This window comes from Rana temporaria, chromosome 1, assembly GCF_905171775.1.
Source record: "Rana temporaria chromosome 1, aRanTem1.1, whole genome shotgun sequence".
Taxonomy (NCBI): Eukaryota; Metazoa; Chordata; class Amphibia; order Anura; family Ranidae; genus Rana; species Rana temporaria.
Genome location: NC_053489.1, coordinates 534,303,575 through 534,326,026, shown reverse-complemented (window position 1 = coordinate 534,326,026; position 22,452 = coordinate 534,303,575). Strand labels below are relative to the sequence as shown.

Here is a 22,452-nt window from a genome sequence, read left to right as displayed (position 1 = left end):
CAGCAGAGCTATGAGGACGGGTGGGGGCCATCTTGCCCTCACTCAAGTCCTCACTCTCCAGGCGGCAGCATCGGATCTCCTCCGCCGCTACCGACGGCTCCGGTAAGCGGCGGAGGGCGCGGAAAAGCGGCGGGAGGGGGGGGGGGGCCCCTCTCCCGCCACCGATAACGGCGATCTCGCGGCGAATCCGCCGCGGAGACCGCCGTTATCGTTTACACGGCCGCCCGCTGAAAACATGGATATCTCAGTTGTGGCAGCAGCTGCTGCCGTTACTGAGATATCCATCTTTAAAAAGAGGACGTATATATACAGTGGGGGGTCCTTAAGTAGTTAATATTAACACGAAAAATTTTGAATGACAATTGCGCGGTCATACAACACTGTACCCAAATTATATTGTTATAATTTTTTCCCCACAAAGAGAGCTTTCTTTTGGTGGTACTTGATCATCTCTGCGATTTTTATTTGTTGCGCTATAAAACATAAAAAAAGACAGAAAATTAAAAAAAAAAAAAAGTTTTGTTATAATAATATCCCAATTAAAAAAAACAAAAATTCACTCGGTTTAGGCCGATACGTATTCTTCTACATATTTTTGTTAAAAAAAAAAAAAAAAAAATCGCAATAACCGTATATTGATTGGTTTACGCAAAAGTTATAGCGCCTACAAAATAGGGGATAGATTTATGATTTTTTTTATTTTTTTTACTAGTATCGGTGGCGATCTATGATTTTTTTGGTCAGACCTGCGAAATTGCGGCTGACGTATCAGACACTTTTGACACAATTTAGGGACCATTCACATTTATACAGCGATCAGTGCTATAAAAATGCACTAATTACTGTATAAATGTGACTGGCAGTTAAGGGGTTAAATGTGTATCCTGGGTGTGTATTAACTGTGTGGGGGGAGGGGACTGACTGGGGGAGGTGACCGATCTGTGTCCCTATGTAACAGGGACACAGATCGGTCTCCTATCTCCCTGACAGGACGTGGAGCTCTGTGTTTACACACAGAGCTCCACGTCCCAGCTGTCACCGCCCACCGAACGTCCAAAGACGTCCACTCGGCACTTGAGCCGCGCTGTGGACGTCTTTCGTCCATAGCGCGGATCCCAAGTGGTTAATCAATATTATAATAAAAATAATAATAATAAATAACGGTTTTGAAAAAAAAAAACACACAGTACAAAAAAAAAAAAATTTGATCTCAGAGTCTGATGATCTTTACCAGATTTACCCTCTAATAGTATATACTAGGGTTGTCCCGATACTAGTATCGGTACTGATACCGAGTATTTGCCCGAGTACTTGTACTCGGGCAAATGCTCCGATACCATACCCGATACCTGGACAGTCAGTGTTAGGGTAGTCCCGATACCACTTTTTTAGGACTGAGTACGAGTACCGATACTTTTTTTCAAGTACTCGCCGATACCGAATACAGATACTTTTTTTTTTAAATGTGTCCCCAAATGCAGCCATGTCCCCCCACAAATGCAGCCATTGTCTCCCCCCCCATATGCAGCCATTGTCTCCCCCCCCCCATATCCAGCCATTGTCTCCCCCCCCCATATCCAGCCATTGTCTCCCCCCCCCATATCCAGCCATTGTCTCCCCCCCATATCCAGCCATTGTCTCCTTACCTGCATCCCGCTGCCAGCGCGACTGGTTAATACGCGCAGGGAACATTACAACTTTGAATAGCTGTAATGATTTGCGCTGCGTATAGACACTCCCCCTTGCTCCGGATTGGACAGTTCACCCGAGCAAGGGGGAGTGTCTATACGTGGTGGGCGGGAAAGACTACAGCTATTCAAATGAATGCTGTAATGTTCCACGCCCGTATTAACTAAGCGGGGATGCGGCTGGATGCGTCGTAGTGGCGGGCGGCGCCGGGGGGGGGGGATTGGGGGATTATTCTATTTTGGTATCGGGGGTATTTGCGGGAGAATACGCAAATACTCGGAATCGGTCCCGATACCGATACTAGTATCGGTATCGGGACAACCCTAGTCAGTGTGATCAGTGCGGTGGGAGAGTTACAAGCACTGATCACCCTGTATAGGTTTCAGTCTGACAGCCGGTACCCCCCCTCTCACCCCTGACTGTCCCTGCATCCTCCTCCAGTCCCCCTCCGTGCTGCTGTCCCCCTCTCTTCTCCTCCGTGTCGCCCTCTCTTCTGCGTGCTGCTGTCCCCCCCTCGATCTATCAGGATCCTACCTTTTCCGAATGTACAGAGTCAGTGATCACCGGCTCTGTCCATTCACATAGCTGAAACATCGTGAACTGAGTTTACAATGTTTCAGTTTATGAATGGAGAGGAGCTGCCGTCTTCTCTCCATTAATTTTCAGCGCAGCTGAGACTGGGGGGGGGGGGGGGGGGGGATTGGGAATCGCAGAGTACTTGGGAAAAAAAAAAAAAGTATTGGTACTTGTACTTCGTCTTAAAAAAAGTGGTATTGGGACAACCCTAGTATACAGTATTCTCAGAGTGGATTAGAGATTTTGCTCCCTAACCATATAGTTGGTTATTATATTTACCACTTCATAGGATAGGATATTTAAGAATAAATTGTTTTTTAAACTTTACATATTAACTAAATTATACACCACACTTTAAGGTTATTAACCGAAACAATAAATCGGCCAACTAATCGATTATGAAAATAACCGTTAGTTGCAGCCCTACTGGATTCACACCTAGGCATTCTCCACTGTAAATGCATTTTAATGGACATGGTAGCCAAGTTTTGTCATAACACACATCAAAAAAAAAATAAGCAGTGCATCAAAAGGTGAAACTCAGATATTAGAGATGCGCCTGAGCCTTGGTTCACACTGACCGAGGAAATTTAATTGCGCGAGTTTAGCTGACCTCGAACAATTTCATTCCCGCATGAGAGTCCCAATTTCAGGGTCGATTTCAGAGATATCTGTGCGGATTTCTGCACAGATGTCAATAGAAAAAGTCACCAAGTTGTACAGAAACTACTTTTGGAAAAAATTGGTGCGGCACCACAAATGCAGCATTGCACCGATTAGGATGGTGCCATTTCCAGCAATTGCCGCCTATTTGGCATGTGAATCAGGGATAATGGAAATTTTGGTGCCAAAACCGAAAATTCAGGATGCATTTTTTTTTCCTTAAGGCCCTCCAGCTATTTGTTGAGATGTAATGTAAAATATGAGTCAAATTCAGAACTTCACTCTAGGGGGTGTAGTGCTGGATGGAGGCAGCAATGGGCACAATTTGTTTCAATTAGCCCTTCATCTGTGGGAAATCGCCAACACTGCAAAAAGTATCACCCCAATGTCAACCCCTTGTCTCATACACAGCATCGGTGGAGTAGGGCATGACTGGGTCTGTGAGTGGATATATCTTTATTGTTTAACATTTCGGTTTCTCATAATCTGGGTGAAGAAAATTGTGTTAAAGCGTTTGTTACCCCAACACTTCATATTCCTGATATGTGCCTGCTGTACCATGTACTTGTATGAGAAAGTATCCTGTTCTTTGTATTGCTTTATGTGAAATCCCTGGTGTTCCTGCCAGTTCCTCTGCCCTCCTATTAAAAACTGACCACACTAAGCAGGAGAGCACACTGTAAACGGCGCTGTTGCCGTATTGCGTTCCACGCTGGAACGCATACGGCGACTGCACGATGACGTCATTGCCTGGCGCCGGTTCACACTGGGGCGACTCAGCCGCCTGATAAGTCGCGTCCCATTCTATTCAATAGAACATTTTTAATAGGAGTGACGCAAGTCGCTCCGACTTAGAAAAAGGCTCTTGTACGACTTCGGGGGCGACTTGCATTGACTTCTATACAGAAGTCATTTTGCAAGTCGCCTCTGAAGTCGTGCCCCCCCAGTGTGAACCGGCTCTTAGAAAGACCTGCTACATATTCGTTGTATAAAACTCTGGCTTATTAACCACTTAACCCCCGGACCATATTGCTGGTCAAAGACCAGAGCACTTTTGCGATTCGGCGCTGCCTCGCTTTAACTGACAATTGCGCGATTGTGCGACGTGGCTCCCAAACAAAATTGGCGTCTTTATTTCCCACAAATAGAGCTTTCTTTTGGTGGTATTTGATCACCTCTGCGGTTTTTAGTTGTTATACACAAAAATAGAGCAACAATTTTGAAAAAAAAAAAATATATAAAAAAAAAAAAAAAAAAATATTTTTAACTTTTTGCAATAATAAATATCCCCCAAAAATATAGAAAAAAAAAATACATTTTTTCCCTCAGTTTAGGCCAATACGTATTCTTCTACATATTTTCCGTAAAAAAAAAAAAAAAAAAAATTTGCAATAAACGTTTATCGATTGGTTTGCGCAAAAGTTATAGTGTTTACAAAATAGGGGGTAGTTTTATGGCATTTTTATTAATATTTTTTCTTACTAGAAATGGCGGCGATCAGCGTTTTTTTTGGTACTGCAACATTAAGGCGGACACTTCGGACACTTTTGACACATTTTCGGGACCATTGGCATTTGTATAGTGATCAGTGCTATAAAAATGCATTGGATTACTATAAAAATGCCACTGGCAGGGAAGGGGTTAACACTAGGGGGCGGGGAAGGGGTTAAGTATGTTCCCTGGGTGTGTTCTAACTGTAGGGGGGGTGGACTGACATGGGGAAATAACTGATCGCTGTTCATACATTGTATGAAAAGACGGTCAGGCATTTCTCCCCCTGACAGGACGGGGAGCTGTGTGTTTATACACACACACACACACAGCTCCCGGTCCTCGCTCTGTAACGAGCGATCGCGGGTGCCCGGTGGTGATCGCACGGGGATCGGGGGGGGGGCGCGCACGCGCCCCTAGTGGCCTCTTTTGCAAGGTGACGTAGAGGTAAGTGCTCTCGCGCAGGGGAGCCGACCTGCCGTCGTAAAACAGTTATACGGCGGCTGGTCGGCAAGTAGTTAAGATACTAACAAACATACTGCTTGGGACTGACTGCTGTGGAACATCTTAAAAGGAACATACACTCTTTAATTAGCCAAGCTATATATGCCTCTCTTATGCAACTATTAGTTGCCATCACAATTCCTAATTACTACGTGCTTGACATAAGTTGTTACTTGATTAAAGGCCCATGCCCTAAGTTACTGAACATGTTTGTCTCTATCTTTTCTATTCTAAGGGTTGAGGCATTTCATACCTGCTCCCTTAGTGGCCTAATGCATTTCCTTATGTTTAAGTGATATGATGTAGAGAACCCCCAAACTCCTGTTCTCTGATTGGAGCGACGCCTGGGGTCCAGTACTGATAATCACTTGCATATAGAAGTGCATTGTAATCTTTAAATGCTAGTGAGGGAGAGGAGAGGGACCAAAAAAACTCCTGATCTCTGATTGGAGGGACGCCTGGGGTCTATACTGAATTCTCACATAACATCGAGAAGTGCATTGAATTCCTTGCTAACCGCAGTTGTAGTTCACTCCCGTTCACCAGAGTCGTTACACACACACACACACACACACACACACACACACACACACACACACACACACACACACACACAGTGGTCAGTTCTCTAGCTATGCCAGGAACTCAGCCTGCTCTTCTCCAATGATCAGAATTGTCCTGACATGCCCCTGCTGCACAGCCATTCACTGGGAAGCTCAATGTGCTGTTGCTTCTCCTCCCCCAGCTCTTATGCAGCTGACAGCAAAGGGAATGTGAGAACTAATAAAAAAAAAAAGAAGTGTATAATTTTATTTTTATCTATACACAAATGTTTTGCCTTTCATTTCTTTTTTAAACTGAATGGGTTGCGATCACTTTATGCCAGTTCACGTTGCAAAGTTTTGTACCCTGGTATGCAACCAATGTACATCATTTGTTGTTGGCTGCTGGATTTTTGTACCTTCGTTAAAAAATATATATATATATATATATATATTCCACTGATTTTTTTTTTTTATATATATATATATATATATATATATATATATATATATATATATATATATATATATATATATATATATATATATATATATATATATATATATATATATATATATATATATATATATATATATATATATATATATATAATAAAGAAAAATAATTAACATTTGTGACACTTTGATTGAAGAACTCAAGCTCTGAGCCAGACAAAGTCAATGTCCGTGTCTGTTTCTGCAACAAAGTTATCTTTGCACAGCTTCCAGTCCTTCCCCTGGTAAATATTTTTTTCAGAGCTTGTCCAGTGTTCAGGTCCGACTACAAGGGTAAAACTGGCAGTGACAGCGGGCACAGAGCCATGATGTACTGCAGATCTGTGCAAGCAAAGTGGAAAATGTCACTCAGCCTTACATTCCATTATACTCCTATGTCTGGTTCTCAGTGCATGTGATCTAGGGTGAATGGTAGGGCAGCAGTCAGACACTAAGTATAGCAGTTGTACTCCATTTCCTCAGGTAAAAAAAAAAAATCACAACAGTCAGCTTTCTGCCTTGCAAGTAGGAAATGTGTTATGCAAATCCTTCCCAATGATCACAAGAAACATAGAAACCACCACACCTGTAATCACAGTAGACACGTCAAGTATGAGTCATGCCCAAAGAAAATCAATAAGCAGAATCTCCTATAGTCTGTCGCCCTTTTTTTTTAATTATTGGAATTGCAAGGGGGGGGGGGGGTTTTGGAGACCTGGAGGGTGACCAACTTAAAGAGGAGTTCCACCCAAATTTGGAACTTCCTCTTAACCCACTCCTCTCCCCCTTACATGCCACATTTGGCATGTAATTTTTTTGGGGGGGGAGTGGGGGCTCCAGGAAGAGTGGGACTTCCTGTCCCACTTCCTCCTTCCTGTAGGCGACTAAGCTTAATCGCCTTCAGGAAGGGGCTGCTGTAGGCAATCGCCTAGGACACGTCACAGGTCCTAGGCGATCTCCTGGCCAATTACACGGCGCGGCGCCGGGCCGCTCGCGCATGCGCAGTGCCGCTCGCGCATGCGCAGTGGGTGCCCGGCCGTGAAGCCGAAAGCTGTCACGGCCGGGTGCCCACACTGAAGATGAAGACGCCGGCCGGGGAGGGGGGGGAGAGGAGCGGAGCCCCGGCCGGCGCGTCGCTGGAGCAGGTAATTGTCTGTTTATTAAAAGCCAGCAGCTACACTTTTTGTTGCTGCTGACTTTTAATAAACATACAAATGGCTGGAACTCCCCTTTAAACTCCAAAAACGTATATGGATGGTCACTACAAGTTCTTAAATCACTGTAGTGTTATATTTCTAATTGAAGCTCCAATAAGGTTTAAATTAGAAATAAATAGAGTTCAGAGCAAGTTTTCCAGGGTTTGGTCAGACAACGGAAAAGTGAGGCATGTCCTGAGAAAAAAACCCAGGTCCATTTCCTTGAAACCTCACAAATATCACTTAGGCTTCTTTCACACTATGGATTGTATGTCCGTTTTATAATATCCGTTACTACTGTTATTACACCTATTAACGGACGTTTATTAACGGATTTAATAACGGATACATACGGATAAATATTTTACCATTCTTCCTTTATTGAAAACGGACAATGTTTATCCGTATATATCTGTATACATCCGTTATATCATTCCTTTCTAACGTCCGTTAATAAAAACCAGGCTCCAGAAGTCTTTACTGAGCATGCTGAGTAAAATTAACGTCCGTTAACAAAACGGACATTTACGGAGACATTTACTAACGTCCGTGCGCCATAGACTTCAATGTTAAAATATAACGGACGTTAATATATCCGTTACTTGCAACGGAAAAAAAATTAGTGCAAGACCCGTCACATATTCCGAAATAACCAACGTCCGTACGTTATAAACGGACTATTACGGATATTTACGGAACATAAAAAAATCCCATAGACTTTAATGATATTTTATAAAGGACGTATAACTTCAGTTTTTTAACATTATCTGACGGATTTTAATACGGATTATTAAAACGGATTTATTTTGTAGTGTGAAAAGGGCCTCATTTCCTCCACCACGACGAGGAAGAGGAAGCCCCAAGGACCACAGTCCTCTTCCAATGCCACATTTCTGTAATGATTTAAGACAGCAACACCAAACAACCACCAAGGGAGACAGACATTACATGTGCATTACATGTGCAGATTCTGAGCCCACTTTGTTTTGTTTTTATCTTATCCCAGGAAAAAAAGTCCAAACAAAAACACAACAAACACAACCACACACACAATTCCCCCCCCCCCCGCCCCCGACGAGATTCTTAGCAAGAATCTCTTGCCGCCCGAGTGTACCGACACTCAAAAGTCAAGTGTTTGTAGGATTAGAGTCAGGTGTGTGAATAACCAATAATAACAAGCAGGTGCTAAAAGATAAATCCATTTCATATGCAGGTTGAAACAGCTATTAAACAGAAACAGCTGTGTAGGAGGGTTATAATAACTGGGGGAGGAACAGCCAAACTCTGCTAATAAGGTGAGGTCGGAAGTTCTAGGGCACAGGTCATACACCATGGCAAGACTGAGCACAGCAACAAGACACATGGTAGATATACTGTGTCAGGTGGATGACCAGAAAGGCTTTTCTAACATTTTGTCATGTTACAACCAAAAACTTAAATGTATTTTATTGGGATTTTATGAGATAGACCAACACAAAGTGGCACAAAATTGTGACGTGGAAGGAAAAATGTTTTTCAAATATGTGAAAAGTGTGGTGTGCATTTGGCTGTGTGCGACAGTGAGTGTGGGGAACACTCGGCAATTCTAATGAAAGCTGTTACAGTGATGTTCCGCTGTGCTCTTATGATCCGGCCATCTGCTCTCCCCCATTTTCCCGGGGCGACCGCTTGGAGAATGGCTCCCATTCAACCCCACTCCGAGGCGGTCCACGCTCGCCAGCCCTCATTTTCTTAGGCGGATGGAAAATTTGAGGGTTGTTCCAACTAGAGGTCGACCGACATGGGTTTTTCTCTGGCCGATGCCGATATTTAGAAATCGGGGCGGCCGATGGCCGATATACAGTATGTTGCCGATTTTTGTGGCTGATATTTTAGGCCGATTTTTTTTCCTTTATCTCAGAAAATCTAGGGTGGAGAGGTGGGGGAGGAGGTTATTGTTTAGAGTGGAGAGGTGGGGTGCAGCCTATCAGTGTGTTAGTGCCACCTCAGTGCCCACCAGTGCAAAAAAAAAAAAAAAGGACATATCCCAATATCACTGGGTGCTAGATACTTTTTGCTAGCTTTGACAGTTGCTGGATTTGGATGATGTACAGAACTTTGAGTAAACAACCCGAGTCTGTACTTTTGTACTTTTTTGCAGCCATACCTCTCTTCCTAAACACAACCTATCACCTACATATTAAAAACAGACTATCATGTTTGGCAAACATCAAAATGGTCAAAGTGAACAGGTCAGAGAGCACGTGGAAGAGATAGCTCAAGTTCACAGACATTAACCACTGAATGATGTAATGAGGAACTGTCCGCTGTGAAGCTCACCTCATGTACGTACAGCAAATTTAAAGCGTATGTAAATCCAACATTTCATATTCCTGATATGTGCCTGCTGTACCATGTACTTGTATGGAAAAAGCATCCTGTTCTTTGTATTGCTTCCTCTGTGTGAAATAGATGGTGTTCCTGCCAGTCCCTCTGCTTTCCTAGAAAACAAAAAAACTGACCACACCAAGCAGCATAATACACTGGTCAGTTCTAGCCAGCTCTACTCCAATGATCACACCTGTGCTGACCACCCCCCCCCCCCCCCCACACACAAATGTTTTACCTTCATTTATATTTTAATCTGAATGAGTTGTTTACAAGGTTATCATTTACAAATCAGTTTAAAGTGGATCTTTCAGAAAATGAAGTCCTGCTAGATCACTTCAGGCTGGCCCCTTTTGCAGGTATAGCTATGCAATACATTAAGCCCAGGTTCACACTGGTGTGTTTTGACACGTCAATCGGTGGCATTTGCCGGCAATGGCACCGTCCTAATCGGTGCAGCGCCGCAGAGGGGAAACCAGCAGTGAAGCCTTGTGGCTTCACAGCTGGTTCCCTACTGTGCAAAGCGGTTTCTGAAAGGCCCGGCGGCAGGAAAAGGAGGATTCAAAACTTCACTTTAACCACTTGCTTACTGGGCACATATACCCCCTTCCTGCCCATGCGAAATTTCAGCTTGTGGCACTGCGTCGCTTTAACTGACAATTGCGCGGTCGCGCGACGTGGCTCCCAAACAAAATTGACGTCCTTTTTTACCCACAAAGCTTTCTTTTGGTGGTATTTTATCACCTGTGCGGTTTTTATTTTTTGTGCTATAAACAAAAAAAGAGCGACAATTTTGAAAAAATAAAAATAAATAAATAAAACAATATTTTGTACTTTTTGCTAGAATAAATATCCCAATTTGTTTTAAAAAAAAAATAAAATAAAACATTTTCTCAGTTTAGGCCGATACGTATTCTTCTACATATTTTTGGTAAAAATCGCAATAAGCGTATAGTGACTGGTTTGCGCAAAACAAAATAGGGGACATAATTATGATTTTTTTTTATTTATTTTTTTACTAGTAGTGGCGGCGATCTGCGATTTTTATTGGGACTGCGACATTATGGCGGACACATCGGACACTTTTGACACATTTTTGGGACCATTCACATTTATACAGCGATCAGTGCTATAAATATGCACCGATTACTGTACAAATGTGACAGGCAGGGAAGGGGTTAACACTAGGGGGCGAGGAATGGGTTAAATGTGCTCCCTACGAGTGATTCTAACTGTGGGGGGGGGGGGGGGGGGACTGACTGGGGGAGGTGACCGATCTGTGTTCCTATGTACAAGGGACACAGCATCGGTCTCCTCTCACCCTGACAGGACGTGGATCTCTGTGTTTACACACAGAGATCCACGGTCCTGCTCAGTTACTGGGCACGCACATCTGGTTCCCAGTAACGCTTGCGCGCGCCCCCTAGTGGCTCTGCAAGACGAGGACGTCATATGACGTCCTCTCAGAACAGAGCTATCGTGCTGCCGTCAATTGACGGCGGGCGGTAGTAAGGTGGTTAAAGTGAAATTAAACCCTCCTATCCTTTACAGCCAATGAAGCTGCTTTTGTTTGATCTGCAATTGTCATGGTGTTGCACATGTGATCAGTTATGACACCAGCCATTTGACAGTTTGGGTGAAGTAGTAACCTTTTTGAAACGGTCATATCATTGGGTTTGGTTCCGCTTTAGGATTTACAGCTGTTCAGGGGCTCTGGGCCTTGGCAAAATGGCCGCTTATAGCAAGAAGCAGGGACAACGCTGGAGGCAATTTAAAGCACACCCATTTTTTTGTAGAAATATTACTAATGTATGTTTCTTGCTAAAGAACATTTTTTTTTTTTTATCAAGTTATGGGCGAAGTTCCACCTACAATTTTTTTAAAGTCAACAGCTACAAACACTGTAGCTGCTGACTTTTAATAAAGGACGCTTACCTGTCCTAGGCACCCGCGATGTCACCCCCCTCGAGGCCGATCCCGATCCCTTGATCCTGGCAGCTCCTAGCGCCGCCATCCTCACTAAGGGAAACAGGCAGTGGAGCCTTGCAGCTTCACTGCCCTTTCCTACTGAGCATGCGCAATTGTCGCTGCACTTTGTGAATGGGCGGCTGCTTTCTGGGATACACACAGTTTCCAGATGGCAGCGCGCCCCATTCCTCAGAAGACAACGCGAGGAGGATGAGGAAGAAGACCTGCCGCGGTATGCAAGACTCACCCCCCCCCCTTCCTGGCAAACACTCCTGAGTGTGAGAGCTGTGCATGAGGTCATAAGCCTAGGCTTTTACCCAGGGCTGGTGCAAGTTTTTTTTTTTTTCACCCTAGGCGGAACCTAATTTTGCCGACCCCATGGCGGCTCCACACCCTTTGCCCTGCCCATGTATACCCCACCATTTTAATGAAGTGACCATCAAATGCAGCCTCACCAGCGCCCATCAAATGCACCCTACAAGCGCCTGTCAATGCAACCTATCAGCGCCCATGAATGTTTGCTTGCTTCCATTCATTCAGGAGTCGGGACACAGTCACAGTCCTCCGTCGCCACTGCGCCTCTGACTCTATGCGCGAATGGAGCATCTGCTGCGACTTAGTTGATTGCTGCAGAGAAAAAAAAAAGTAGGAACTATAGTAGGAACGAGTAGGAACACGGTGGCCAGACACCCTAGGCAGCAGTGTGCCCTAGGCGGCTGCCTAGTGGTAGAACTGCCCCTGGTTTTACCAGACAAGAAACAGGACGTAAGCTGTATCAGGTATTTACTGGCAGAAAAAGAAAAATGTTTTACTACCCCAAGATAAAAACAGCAAGGGCAGAAGATTTAATAGATGGAAATATGAAAGTTCCAGGCGTTTTTAATGTTTATTAAAAGTCAGCAGCTACAAAAAGTGTAGATGCTGGCTTTTAATAAACATGCACTCACCTGCTCCACATTCCAGCGACGCGCCGGCGGGAGCTCAGCTCCTCTCCCCCCCCTCTCCAGCCGGCGTCCTCATAGTTAGTGTGTGCACCCGGCCGTGACAGCTTTCGGCTTCACGGCAGGGTACTCACTGCGCATGCGCGAGCCCTGCGATTGGTCAGGCGATCGCCTACAGGGAGGGGCAGCCAAAAGGCGATAGGATGTATCGCCTTAGCGGTCCCTGGGCGGAAGGAGTGTCCCACTCCTCCTGAAGCCCCCACTATCCCCCCCCCCCCAAAAAAAAAATTACATGCCAAATGTGGCATGTAAGGGGGCAAGGAGTGGATTAAGCGGAAGTTCCACTTTTGGGTGGAACTCTGCTTTAAGTAGGAGGAATGCTAAAACCACAAGCTTTATATTGTTGGCCATTTCCCGTCTGGTAAAAAGAGGGGCACCAAGACAGGCAGTGAAGTCTCGCCAACTGAGCCCCATACAGCAGTAAAACCTGAAAGGGGTTCTAACCTTACCTCATTCTATCCAAATCTGGGGGAAAACGGTTTGGCTATAGATGTACTTTAAAATATAGTACTATAAACTTTAATGTTGCTGCTTAAATTTGGCCTAGGCATCAATGTCTTCCGGTCACAAAATAGGTTGAATAAAACTGAAATGTCATAAAAAAAAAAAAAAAAAAAAAAAGGTCCAACCTACTAAAGAATAAGAAGATCTCTATTATTTAGAGTAGATGAGGAATTTCTGCTGAAAGAGGAAGTGCAGTGTCAGACGTGATTCACTGGCACTATGTGATGGCGGTGACCAAACGGGAAGGAAATAATCACCTTGTGTGGGAAATAATAAATCTATATAACCGTTTCACCTGATCAGGTATCGGTTACAAAAACTAAAAACAATCAGAAAAACTTCCACATACCATTCCCTGACATGTTGTGTCTCTCTTTCTGGGCATATTATGGGCCCATTCACAACTAATCTTGTCAGTAGAACATATTACAGTTGTACAGAAAATCCAATTCATAACCTGGTCAGGACTATATTTATAGATACTGTGTCTATTCCTCCATAGCCAGGTCGACCCCCAGCCCCCACACATTTCAATAGCTCCATCTTCCTCAGGAGTGAGGGTGTGCCATTACAATTACATTAGCCACCTATGAAAAAACAAACCCCCCCCCCCCCAAAAAAAAAAAAAAAAAAAAAACAGATCCTTCATCTCTGGTCCACCAAGATGTATGCCATTGCCAGAGAACTCCACACGAGTACGCAAGGGTCACGCATCCTAAACAGAGCCAATATCGCCTAACATTTCCCGCCTCTTTTGGAGCACCTGACTTAAGGGGAGGTAGGCCCGTTCACACTTGTGAGTTGTGGAAACAAACAATACCACAACACATGGCAATGCATCTGCTTGAGTGCCGTTCATTGTAAATGGTACCCCAACACCTTGTACAGTAGAAGCCCAACAAACTGCAGTACACCACAACACTTATACACAGCTTTGTATTACGCTACGTTAAAAAAAAATAAAGTAAAGTAAGTGTTTCATCTTTTGCAGTCCATTCGTGATGAATGGGCTGCTTTAATACAGAACTAAAAAGAAAACATATTTTTTCATTTTGGATAGGAGTAAGGGATGGTTCTAACTTTTTTTTTTAGCCATATCCGTCTCTTAGGTGGGATTTGCCTTCAGTTCCTGTGCTTCCTCAGATTAGGTGACAAATCAGAATGTGCAACGGAAGTGACGTTTCATTGGCGCCATCTTGCTACACCCCGCACTCCATAGTAAGGATACAGTGAGAAGGGGGCAAGTAGACATCTTGTTACACCCACTGAAGTTTTGCATTTAAGGCTTGGTTCACACTGATGCGCTGTGAAATTGGTCAGTTTTCTGTCCATTCTGAGGTGCGAATTATACTGCGAATTTACAGCAAATTTCAGAAGTTGGACATAGCTGCGATTGATGTTCTAGCCAATGGAATCATAGTGTGGAGAATCGCGGGGACCGCCCTGTCAGCTGCCAGCTCAGGATCTCCGCTGAGCTTTGCGGACACACGGAGCGGATCATTACTGATCCGCTCCGTGTGAAAGAGCCCTAAAGTGAGTTTAGTGAAATACAGTACTTAGAACTCTTTGAATTTTAAAAGCAGCAAACTTCTGTCCAATTAGCAAATCTGTGAGAGCAGCAGGCTTGCCGCTGCTTTTAAAAAATGTATTTTCCCCAATACAATACATCTTTTCCCCCTAGTGTTTGCAGTCAAAATTTGTTTAAAAAAATTTGGCAGCAAAAGTGGAATTACACTTTAAATACCATAAGCCACCAGCTGATAACATACATGCAATTAACAAGTTCTGACTTTACCTGTTGTAAACTTGTGTTGTCTAATTTACTTAAGAGTTGTAAAGTAGAAAAAAATGTTTGCCTAAAATGAATGTCTGCAAGGTAGACAGACAGAATAGTGTAATGATTCGGTTAACCACTTAAGCCCCGGACCTTTAGGCAGCTAAATGCCCAGGCCAGGTTTTGCGATTCGGCACTGCGTCGCTTTAACAGACAATTGCGCGGTCGTGCGACGTGGCTCCCAAACAAAATTGGCATCCTTTTTTCCCCCACAAATATTTTGGTGGTATTTGATCACCTCTGCGGTTTTTAGTTTTTGCACTATAAACAAAAATAAAGCGACAATTTTGAAAAAAAATTCAATATTTTTTACTTTTTGCTATAATAAATATCCCCCAAAAACATATATAAAAAAAAATTCCCCCAGTTTAGGCCGATACGTATTCTTCTACCTATTTTTGGTTAAAAAAAAAAAAAAAAAAAAAAATCGCAATAAGCGTTTATCGATTGGTTTGCGCTAAATTTATAGCGTTTACAAAATAGGGGATAGTTTTTTTTTTTTACTACCAATGGCGGCGATCAGCGATTTTTTTCGTGACTGCGACATTATGGCGGACACTTCGGACAATTTTTACACATTTTTGGGACCATTGTCTTTTTCACAGCAAAAAATGCATTTAAAATTGCATTGTTTATTGTGAAAATGACAGTTGCAGTTTGGGAGTTAACCACAGAGGGCACTGAAAGAGTTAAGATTCACCTAGTGTGTGTTTACAACTGTAGGGGGGTGTGGCTGTAGGTCTGACGTCATCGATTGAGTCTCCCTATAAAAGGGATCATTTGATCGATGCAGCCGCCACAGTGAAGCACGGGGAAGCCGTGTTTACATACGGCTCTCCCCGTTCTTCAGCTCCAGGGAGCGATTGCGAGGGGGTGGCTAGAAACGAATAGCCGCGCCCTCGCCCCGGATCGCTCCCCGCGGGTTACCGACCGCCGCATGTACCGGGGGGGGGGGGGTCCCGATCGGACCCCCAACCCGCGGAAAGGCGGGGACGTACATGTATGCCCATATGCCTGTACGTGCCATTCTGTGGATGTATATGTACATGCGGCAGTCGTTAACGGGTTAAAAAACGAGTAAATACCTATTAAATTCCTTCATCTATATCACCTCCGGCGTTCTAGTTTCTGTTCTCTCATTCACTTCCTGATTTGCGGCGCTCGTTCATGCAAGAACTACATTTCCCAGTATGCATTGCGGCACGCCCAGTAATTCACACCTCCTTGAAGTCTCTAACACGTAGAAAGCGTCCTGCCGCACAGATGTAGTTCCCAGGAGGGGGTGAGCACGTCACTGACCACCGCAGTAAACCCTCCCATCACGGTGGTGAGTAACAATTAGACAAGCAGGAAGTGAACAGAACAGAGAAGAAATAGAGCAACTTCTGAGCAAAAACAAACAATGAGGAAGTGAAAAGAGGAATGTCTGCAGGTAAAGGATGCTTATTATGAAAAAAATGTTTTTCCTTTACAACCCCTTTAAAAACACAGAATTTTCATCAGTACAGCATAAAAGCAGCTAGAATATTCAGGAGCTGGCCAGCAACACGAGCCTGCATATTTTTCTCACAAGTTCTCTTTAAGATGATTACACAACAAAATTCAATGCTTGCACATTACGCCATGCGTCATTTCATACTACATGCTCCATCTCCTTAGTCAGCCATGTCCATCAATGCCATCATTGCTCATCAGTGTACTGATCCATGGCTCAACAGCAGATATGCGAAAAATACAGATTTTTCCAAACAGGAATATATTCGAGAATAAAAAGAGCAAGATGTATGCTGCCATGCACTACCACTATGCATGGTAAAATGGGAATTCATGCAATAGAATAGGCCCCTCAACACGTAAAAAGACATGCACATATTTTTTTAACCGTCACCAAAAAGCTGTCTATGCTGTGCAGCTTTGACCAAAGTTGAATAATATTCTTGCTATAGGTGTGAGACTTTTAAGTACCTCCTGAAGCCTGGCTGAAAAGACTCCCAGAGATGGCATCATTCCATGCCTTGTTGCTAGGGCGTTGCTAAGAGACTACCAGCTCTTAGGCCCCTTTCAGACGTCCGCTCCGTCTGTCCGTTCATTACAAGTCCGTTAACGGACTTGTAATGAATCCCTATGGGGACACGTCCGTTAGCGGATGGAGCATCCGCTAGCGTCCGCGTCAGTCGGGTTCCGCTTTTCCGAACGGAAGAAACCCTATTTTTCTTCCGTTCGGCGGAGCGGAACTGATGCAGACGGACAGACGGTCCTTCTGCATCAGGTTCCCCATAGGGGACAGCAGAGCAGAGACAGGGCGGTCCCTGCACTGTGTGCGGGGACCGCCCTATCCGCCGACAGCTGAGCGGGGATCCCCGCTGAGTCGACGGAGACACGCGGAGCGGACCCGGAAACGGTCCGCTCCGTGTGAAAGAGCCCTTACTGCTCATCTCTGCCATCACAGGAGTGGGCTCTCAAATAATACACTCAGAGCTACGGTGTCAGGGCAGAGAGAGTGCACAAGTGGGTTTGAATCAGAGAAAGGGCTAGCTCCTGTGATGCCAGGGGTGAACAGTAAAACTGCTGAGAGTGTCTTAGCAACAAGACAGGATGGGTTGATGCCATCTCAGAGTATTTAAAAGAGAAGTATGGATTTAAAAAAACATTTATACTCACCTAAGTAGTTGCAGCATTGATCCGATGCTGCATCTGTCTCCCACCGGCTCTGCAGTGAGAACTGAGTGATCAAACACTGCTGATCACTCATTTCTCCCCTCTGTGCAGAGTGTGGCGACTGTCAGAGGCTCTCTGCTTTGTCCCCCAGCACTCACCAGAGCGCCAGGTTGTGGAGGGGCTGGCTCAGGCTCTGTCATCAGCCAACAGAGGGCTTTAGCTCGCTGTCAGCTGAAAACAGGTCACAGGAGTGCAGAGTGAACTGTACTTCTGTGATCCCCAGGAGGTGTATAGCCAAAATAGCTTTGATTTTACTTCACCTTTAAAAAGGGGTTGTAAAGGTTTGTTTTTTTATTTCCCAACTAGGTTCCTTTAAAGCGGGAGTTCACCCATTTGTAAAAAAAAAAAAAATTCTCCCCTTAGCTTCCTGCTCGTTCGGTCTAGGGGAATCGGCTATTTGTATTAAAATATGAGCAGTACTTACCCGTTTTCGAGCTGCATCTTCTTCCGTCGCTTCCGGGTATGGGTCTTCGGGAGCGGGCGTTCCTTCTTGAGTGACAGCCTTCCGAGAGGCTTCCGACGGTCGCATCCATCGCGTCACTCGTAGCCGAAAGAAGCCGAACGTCGGTGCGGCTCTATACTGCGCCTGCGCACCGACGTTCGGCTTCTTTCGGAAAATCGTGACGCGATGGATGCGACCGTCGGAAGCCTCTCGGAAGACTGTCAATCAAGAAGGAACGCCCATTCCCGAAAGCGACGGAGAGGATGCATCTCGTAAACGGGTAAGTACTGCACATATTTTAAAATAAATAGCCGATTCCCCTAGTAAAAACGAGCAGGAATCTAAGGGGGAAAAGTGCCCTCTAAGGGTGAACCCCCGCTAGTGCGTTGTTGGTTCACTTAGCTTTTCCTTCCATTTCCCTTCTAAATGTTTTTCGTCTTTGTCTGAATTTCTCACTTCCTGTTTCTCCTCAGTAAGCTTGCCCCCATCATCCTAGCCGTTCTGGCTGGGGGTTAGTCAGCGTGCTCGCCCCCTCCCTTGGGACAACATCCCTGCAGTGTTCATAGCATCTCCCCGCAGGATGTAGTCCCAAGGGAGGGGGCGAGAATGCTGACTAACCCCCAGCCAGAACGGCCCGAATGGTGGGGGCAAAGGAAAAAAACATTTAGAAGTGAAATTGAAGGAAAAGGTAAGTGAACCAACAATGCACTAGCTTAAAGGAACCTATTTAGAAAGTAAACCTTTACAACCCCTTTAAGTTAGGCTTCCGGAGGTACATAAATGTCCTATACCCACACCAAGGGCATTAGTCAACTTTGGTCAAAGCTGCACAGTTCGTGCAATTTTCGCTACAAACGCCCCTTACCTAATAGGCAGGTTTTTGGTAAATGTGAACGATGGCTATAAAGTGGTTCTAAAGGGCTTTTACCTTCATGCATTCAATGCATGAAGGTAAAAAAAAACTTCTGTGTGCAGCAGCCCCACTATCTTTACCTCACAATAGCCTCAGCTATCCCAGGACTCTCCCACCTCACTGGCTGATACACCAGCAGCAGGAGACCATTGGCTCCCACTGCTGTCAAAGCCAGTGAGCCAATGAGGAGAGAGCGAGGGGCGGGGCCAAGCTGTGGCTCCATGTGTCTCATGGATGCATAGAGCAGTAGTTTAAGAACGAGCACGCAGTGGTGCCCCCCTGGCAAGCAGCTTTCTCTGAGGGCACTGCTTGAGGGGGGAGGAGCCAGCAGCACCAGAGGGGGACCCCAAAAGAAGAGGATCTGAGCTGCTCTGTGCAAAGCCACTGCACAGAGCAGAGGCATCACTATAGGGGCACTGGGTGACACCAGGGCCACCGCTACACGCTGTACTATATTGCTTACAGCACAGTGGTGCGAGCAGGGCACCTGGCCATGCGGGGGAAGGCTCCCTTCAGGTTAAGCTGTCCCTCTGCTATCTCCAATATCTCCGAGGCAACCGTAGTTAGTGAGCAGAGCTGGGGGTGTGGCTGCCTCCTCCCAGACTCGTTCACTCTGGCCGATCCCGCAACTGAAGGAGAAAGAGGCGAGGATGCAGCAGCCCCGTGTGTCTTCATCTGCAGGCATGCTGTAAGTGACTGAGCACACGGTCACTACAACCTGCCCTTTACCACTTAAATATGCCCCATACCACCCTAACCTGCCACTCTACCACCCTAGACTAGACTATAATTTACAGGGGCCAGTTTGGGGTGAACCCATGACCATGCGCTGCCTGCAGGGTAAGGATGGGCTTGGGCGTGTTCACAACCCCACCAGGAAGCTGACACTGTGCAGTGCTAATCACAGGCACAGAGACATTTCCCAATCCACGGCTGCACAGATTGGAAAATGTCTCACTACCTGTGATTAGCGCTGTGCAGTGTCAGCTTCCTGGTGGGATGGGGCACGTGGGGGGTGTGAACACGCCCGAGCCCATCTCTAGTGCTGGGCAGTGTCAGCTTCCTGGCAGGATCAGGCACATGAGGTTCTGAACACAGCTTCCTGGTGGGTTTGGGCACACGAGGTTGTGAAGACGCCCAAGCCCATCTCTAGCGCTGTGCAGTATCAGCGCCCTGGTGGGATCGGGCACGTGGGGTTGTGAACATGCCCAAGCCCATCTCTAGCGCTGTGCAGTGTCAGCGTCCTGGTGGGATCGGGCACGTGGGGTTGTGAACACGCCCAAGCCCATCTCTAGTGCTGTGCAGTGTCAGCGTCCTGGTGGGATTGGGCACGTGGGTTGTGAACACGCCCAGGCCCATCTCTAGCGCTGGGCAGTGTCAGCGTCCTGGTGGGATCGGGCACGTGGGGTTGTGAACACGCCCAAGCCCATCACTAGCGCTGTGCAGTGTCAGCGCCCTGGTGGGATCGGGCACGTGGGGTTGTGAACACGCCCAAGCCCATCACTAGCGCTGTGCAGTGTCAGCGCCCTGGTGGGATCGGGCACGTGGGGTTGTGAACAAGCCCAACTCTAGCACTGTGCAGTGCCCTGGTGGGATCGGGCACGTGGGGTTGTGAACACGCCCAAGCCCATCTCTAGCGCTGGGCAGTGTCAGCTTCCTGGTGGGATCGGGCACATGGGGTTGTGAAGATGCCCAAGCCCATCTCTAGCCCTGGGCAGCCTAGACAGGAGAGGGGAGGGGGGGTTTACACCATGTTTTATGGCACCAGGTGACACCACTGATCCCCAGCCCAGGTCTCCACTCATAGGAGAACACGCCCAAGCCCATCGCTAGCCCTGTGCAGTGTCAGTGCCCTGGTGGGATCGGGCACATGGGGTTGTGAACAAGCCCAACTCTAGCGCTGTGCAGTGCCCTGGTGGGATCGGGCAGGTGGGGTTGTGAACACGCCCAAGCCCATCTCTAGCGCTGGGCAGTGTCAGCGTCCTGGTGGGATCTGGCACATGAGGTTGTGAACACTCCCAAGCCCATCTCTAGCGCTGTGCAGTGTCAGCGCCCTGGTGGGATCGGGCACATGGGGTTGTGAAGATGCCCAAGCCCATCTCTAGCCCTGGGCAGCCTAGACAGGAGAGGGGAGGGGGGGTTTACACCATGTTTTATGGCACCAGGTGACACCACTGATCCCCAGCCCAGGTCTCCACTCATAGGAGAACACGCCCAAGCCCATCGCTAGCCCTGTGCAGTGTCAGTGCCCTGGTGGGATCGGGCACGTGGGGTTGTGAACACGCCCAAGCCCATCTCTAGCGCTGTGCAGTGTCAGCGTCCTGGTGGGATCGGGCACATGAGGTTGTGAACACGCCCAAGCCCATCTCTAGCGCTGTGCAGTGTCAGCGCCCTGGTGGGATCGGGCACATGAGGTTGTGAACACTCCCAAGCCCATCTCTAGCGCTGTGCAGTGTCAGCTTCCTGGTGGGATCGGGCACATGGGGTTGTGAAGATGCCCAAGCCCATCTCTAGCCCTGGGCAGCCTAGACAGGAGAGGGGGGGGGGGGGGGTTTACACCATGTTTTATGGCACCAGGTGACGCCACTGATCCACAGCCCAGGTCTCCACTCATAGGGCTCAATGGACATGGATCACATGCTTCTATTGCACAGAACACACATGTGTCTCATTCATAATCCCTGGAGTGACTGGGAGCCTGGATCAGCATTAGTATAGCCAGCCATGCTTCTTCCCAGGATGCAGCATCCCTCCATCTTCTCCAGGGATTTGTGTGTACAGGTGACAGGTCATGTGACAGACGTGGTCCCCTCCCCCCAGCCCCGTACATAATGCCCATACATCCCTCCTATAGGAAGAGCGGCGGTCTTATCACCTGAATGCGGCGCTCTCCTTGGTCCCTCTGCCGGCTGTACAGTTGGAGTTTCCTTTCTTGCTGAATATCTTGTGGAGGAGAGCCATGGTACCGCCACATATATCACGGCTTCATATACACCCCCGGGACATCGCTCCCCGCCATAGTGATCCCATACAAGCGCTTTATCTCCTGCATGGAGACACACTCATGTGACTGAGAGGGCGGGGCCCAGTCCCGGGGTCCCTTCCCCCTCCCCCCAAATCCAGGAGCCGTGACGTCACCGGGAATCTCCTGCCTGAGTGTCGGGGAGGATTCCTGGCACGGTGATGACGTGTCTATGATCACCGGAGACAATCGGGGAAATGGAATGAATATAATAAATAGGCAAAGAACGTTTTTACTTCCAGACGAGGAATTGGATGAACAAAAATGATAGCCATATACTCTTCTACTGTATTTGTACAAATTTGCAAACAATCAAATAGCCATAGATTTCCTTCCCATCAATATAGATCAGAATCGATCCTACTGAGAGGATCGGCTCCGGGCGGAACATTAGCGAAAGTCATCGATTGGTCACGAATCCAAACACATATTAATCGATTAGATTGCATGGTAGAAACCGATCATAAAGAATACAGCACTGCGATTCTAGAACATTCACCCTGTGTATCAATTCTGTAGAAATCATT

General features: G+C 46.5%; 1 protein-coding gene across 1 annotated transcript in view; it reads right to left on the bottom strand.

The window, feature by feature from the left end:
- Positions 1-21,995, bottom strand: part of FNIP2 (folliculin interacting protein 2) — a 94,916-nt gene extending 72,921 nt beyond the window's left edge. The window contains exon 1 of the mRNA XM_040332400.1: positions 21,779-21,995. Within this exon, the coding sequence (XP_040188334.1) occupies positions 21,779-21,864 (86 nt within the window). The 5' untranslated portion in view covers positions 21,865-21,995. The remainder of the gene's footprint in view (positions 1-21,778) is intronic.
- Between the last annotated feature and the right edge of the window lie 457 nt (positions 21,996-22,452).